The 4,749-nt window shown below is 52.7% G+C and overlaps 1 protein-coding gene across 1 annotated transcript; it reads left to right on the top strand.

The window, feature by feature from the left end:
• Positions 1-614: 614 nt before the first annotated feature.
• Positions 615-4,466, top strand: LOC144689141 (uncharacterized). Its single transcript, XM_078556279.1, has 2 exons — positions 615-876; positions 2,898-4,466. Exon 2 carries the CDS (start codon positions 2,916-2,918, stop codon positions 4,242-4,244), a length of 1,329 nt encoding a protein of 442 aa, XP_078412405.1. The 5' UTR covers positions 615-876; positions 2,898-2,915; the 3' UTR covers positions 4,245-4,466.
• Positions 4,467-4,749: the final 283 nt, after the last annotated feature.

Below are 4,749 nucleotides of genomic sequence, written 5' to 3'. Positions count from 1 at the left end.
CGGTCCGACATTCTGAGGATCAGCAAATCCTTTTATGCCGGACTGTATGACGTGAAGCCCACGGACAGCACGGCCTCCCAGTCCTTCCTGTCCTCTATCACGGAGGTCTTAGACCACAGTACGCGGGAGAGCCTAGACAAACCGCTAACTCCTGACGAACTGACTAAGGCCCTCGAGTCCTTCGAGAAGAGTAAAACCCCCGGAAGCGACGGCCTGCCGGCGGAGTTGTATTCGGCTCTGTGGGACTTGATCGGCCCAGACCTGCTAGAAGTGTACGAGAGTATGCTCCTGGCCGGCAGCATGTCAGAATCCATGAGGAAAGGCATCATCACCCTCATCTACAAGCACAAGGGGGAAAGGGAGGAAATTAGAAATTGGCGACCCATTTCACTGTTGAATGTGGACTATAAGATTCTGTCCAAGGTCATCGCCAACCGGGTCAAATCCGCTCTGGAATTGGTGATTCACCCTGACCAGACCTGCTCTGTGCCAGGCAGGAAGATCTCTGACAGCCTGGCGCTGCTCAGGGATACGATTGCCTATGTACAGGACAGGGGTGTGGATACCTGCCTCATCAGCTTGGATCAGGAGAAGGCCTTTGACAGAATATCGCACACCTACATGGGGGATGTGCTCTCCAAAATGGGCTTTGGGGAGGGAATTCGAAATTGGATCCAACTGCTCTACACTAACATCAGTAGCGCAGTCTCAATCAATGGGTGGGAAACAGATAGCTTTCCGATTAAATCTGGAGTCAGGCAGGGCTGTCCTCTCTCGCCTGTCCTTTTCGTGTGCTGCATAGAACCCTTTGCCGAGTCCATCAGGAAGGATCCGGGCATAAGAGGAGTGACGATCCCAGGCAGTGGAGGCACTCAGGTAAAAGCCTCCCTGTACATGGACGACGTCGCCGTTTTCTGCTCGGATCCGCTGTCGGTGCGCAGACTGATGCACGTCTGCGACCAGTTCGAACTGGCCTCGGGAGCCAAGGTAAATCGTGGGAAGAGCGAGGCCATGTTCTTTGGGAACTGGGCTGACCGATCCTTTGTCCCCTTCACTGTCAGGGCTGACGGCCTGAAGGTGCTGGGGATATGGTTCGGAGGGACCGGGGCATGCGTTAGAAACTGGAAGGAGCGAGTGGCTATGGTGAAAAGGAAACTGGGCATGTGGGAGCGACGCTCCCTCTCCATTGCGGGTAAGAACCTGGTCATCAGGTGTGAGGTACTCTCGCTGTTGCTGTACGTGGCGCAGGTCTGGCCCATTCCACACTCCTGCGCGATGGCGATCACTCGAGCCATCTTCCGCTTTATCTGGAGGTCGAAAATGGATCGTGTCTGCAGGGACGCGATGTACAAGCCTCTAGATAAAGGGGGAAAAAACGTGCCCAACATCGCCCTCATACTGATGGCCACCTTTGTGTGCGGCTGCATCAAGCGGTGCGTAGACCCTCAGTACGCAAACACCAAGTGTCACTACGTGCTGAGGTTCTACCTGTCCCCGGTGTTGCGAAGGATGGGTCTGGCCACGCTGCCGCGGAACGCTCCAAGTAGTTGGACCGTGCCGTACCACCTGTCCCTGGTGGAAAAATTTATGCAGAAAAACACCTTTGACCACAAGTCCATCAGGCAGTGGTCAGCACGTAACGTCCTAGAGGCCCTGAGGGAAAAGGAGAGGGTGGACCCTGTGGGATGGTTCCCCGAGCAGACTGTCAAAGTCATTTGGCAGAATGCCTCATCGCCAGAACTTTCCAACAAGCACCAAGACGTAGCTTGGCTGGTGGTGAGAAAGGCCCTCCCCGTCAGATCCTTCCTACACGCCAGGAGTCTCACCCCCTCTGCACGTTGCCCTCGAGGTGGCTGTGGTGGGGAAGAGACCGTTGTTCACCTCCTTGTGGATTGTGCCTTTGCAAAGAAAGTCTGGAGAGAGATGCAGTGGTTGCTGTCGAGGTTCATCCCGAGCAGTTCTGTGACACAGGACTCTGTGCTCTACGGGCTGTTCCCAGGGACACACACCGAGACAAACATCGACTGCAGCTGGAGGATCATCAACTCGGTGAAAGACGCGCTTTGGTCTGCCCGAAACTTGTTGGTCTTCCAGCACAAAGAGTTGTCCCCGACCGATTGTTGCGGACTGGCACAATCCAAAGTCCAGGACTACGTGCTGAGGGACGCACTAAAGCTTGGGGCAGCTGCCGCAAAGGCGCAATGGGGAAGGGTCGCTGTCTAAGACCTTTCTACCACAGCGCACCGAGAGACTGGGAACTGTTTAGAGCCCCTCGGGCTGTACAGATCAAAATGAAAGGCTGTAAATGATTGTAATATTGTCTGTACTGATGCACCTGGTGATACATTTTGTAAAAGTTTAACCTGGATTGTACCCTTGTAATGTTGTTTTTGAAATGGTTTTGAATGTGATTGAAGATTTTTTATGAATAAAGTATATTTTTACAAAAAAAAAAGCTAGGCAAATCCGCTCTGGAATTGGTGATTCACCCTGACCAGACCTGCTCTGTGCCAGGCAGGAAGATCTCTGACAGCCTGGCGCTGCTCAGGGATACGATTGCCTATGTACAGGACAGGGGTGTGGATACCTGCCTCATCAGCTTGGATCAGGAGAAGGCCTTTGACAGAATATCGCACACCTACATGGGGGATGTGCTCTCCAAAATGGGCTTTGGGGAGGGAATTCGAAATTGGATCCAACTGCTCTACACTAACATCAGTAGCGCAGTCTCAATCAATGGGTGGGAAACAGATAGCTTTCCGATTAAATCTGGAGTCAGGCAGGGCTGTCCTCTCTCGCCTGTCCTTTTCGTATGCTGCATAGAACCCTTTGCCGAGTCCATCAGGAAGGATCCGGGCATAAGAGGAGTGACGATCCCAGGCAGTGGAGGCACTCAGGTAAAAGCCTCCCTGTAAATGGACGACGTCGCCGTCTTCTGCTCGGATCCGCTGTCGGTGCGCAGACTGATGCACATCTGCGACCAGTTCGAACTGGCCTCGGGAGCCAAGGTAAATCGTGGGAAGAGCGAGGCTATGTTCTTTGGGAACTGGGCTGACCGATCCTTTGTCCCCTTCACTGTCAGGGCTGACGGCCTGAAGGTGCTGGGGATATGGTTCGGAGGGACCGGGGCATGCGTTAGAAACTGGAAGGAGCGAGTGGCTATGGTGAAAAGGAAACTGGGCATGTGGGAGCGACGCTCCCTCTCCATTGCGGGTAAGAACCTGGTCATCAGGTGTGAGGTACTCTCGCTGTTGCTGTACGTGGCGCAGGTCTGGCCCATTCCAGACTCCTGCGCGATGGCGATCACTCGAGCCATCTTCCGCTTTATCTGGAGGTCGAAAATGGATCGTGTCCGCAGGGACGCGATGTACAAGCCTCTAGATAAAGGGGGAAAAAACGTGCCCAACATCGCCCTCATACTGATGGCCACCTTTGTGTGTGGCTGCATCAAGCGGTGCGTAGACCCTCAGTACGCAAACACCAAGTGTCACTACGTGCTGAGGTTCTACCTGTCCCCGGTGTTGCGAAGGATGGGTCTGGCCACGCTGCCGCGGAACGCTCCAAGTAGTTGGACCGTGCCGTACCACCTGTCCCTGGTGGAAAAATTTATGCAGAAAAACACCTTTGACCACAAGTCCATCAGGCAGTGGTCAGCACGTAACGTCCTAGAGGCCCTGAGGGATAAAGAGAGGGTGGACCCTGTGGGATGGTTCCCCGAGCAGACTGTCAAAGTCATTTGGCAGAATGCCTCATCGCCAGAACTTTCCAACAAGCACCAAGACGTAGCTTGGCTGGTGGTGAGAAAGGCCCTCCCCGTCAGATCCTTCCTACACGCCAGGAAGCTCACCCCCTCTGCACGTTGCCCTCGAGGTGGCTGCGGTGGGGAAGAGACCGTTGTTCACCTCCTTGTAGATTGTGCCTTTGCAAAGAAAGTCTGGAGAGAGATGCAGTGGTTGCTGTCGAGGTTCATCCCGAGCAGCTCTGTGACACAGGACTCTGTGCTCTATGGGCTGTTCCCAGGGACACACACCGAGACAAACATCAACTGCAGCTGGAGGATCATCAACTCGGTGAAAGAGGCGCTTTGGTCTGCCCGAAACTTGTTGGTCTTCCAGCACAAAGAGTTGTCCCCGACCGATTGTTGCGGACTGGCACAATCCAAAGTCCAGGACTACGTGCTGAGGGACGCACTAAAGCTTGGGGCAGCTGCCGCAAAGGCGCAATGGGGAAGGGTCGCTGTCTAAGACCTTTCTACCACAGCGCACCGAGAGACTGGGAACTGTTTAGAGCCCCTCGGGCTGTACAGATCAAAATGAAAGGCTGTAAATGATTGTAATATTGTTTGTACTGATGCACCTGGTGATACATTTTGTAAAAGTTTAACCTGGATTGTACCCTTGTAATGTTGTTTTTGAAATGGTTTGGAATGTGATTGAAGATATTTTATGAATAAAGTATATTTTTACAAAAAAAAAAGCTAGGCTGTTAGGTCTAGGGTAATGAGGAGCAGAAGTAGTATGATTGATATTCCACTTCTCACACATATCCCGAAATGGTTTACCAATAAATTGCGGGCCGTATCCGTAATGGTCTCTCTGGGCACACCAAATAAACTGAAAATAGAACTTAAAGTGTGCGCAACAGTGGTGCCTGACATATTGTGCCATTGTCAAATAATGGGCTGCTTGATAAAGTAGTCGACGATGACGATGAAGTCAGTGCCATAGACATGAAAGAGGTTGGATGCAA

The sequence above is a fragment of the Cetorhinus maximus genome, chromosome 13 (genome assembly GCF_964194155.1).
Source record: "Cetorhinus maximus chromosome 13, sCetMax3.hap1.1, whole genome shotgun sequence".
In the NCBI taxonomy this organism is placed as follows: Eukaryota; Metazoa; Chordata; class Chondrichthyes; order Lamniformes; family Cetorhinidae; genus Cetorhinus; species Cetorhinus maximus.
This window is presented reverse-complemented; position numbering and strand designations above follow the sequence as displayed.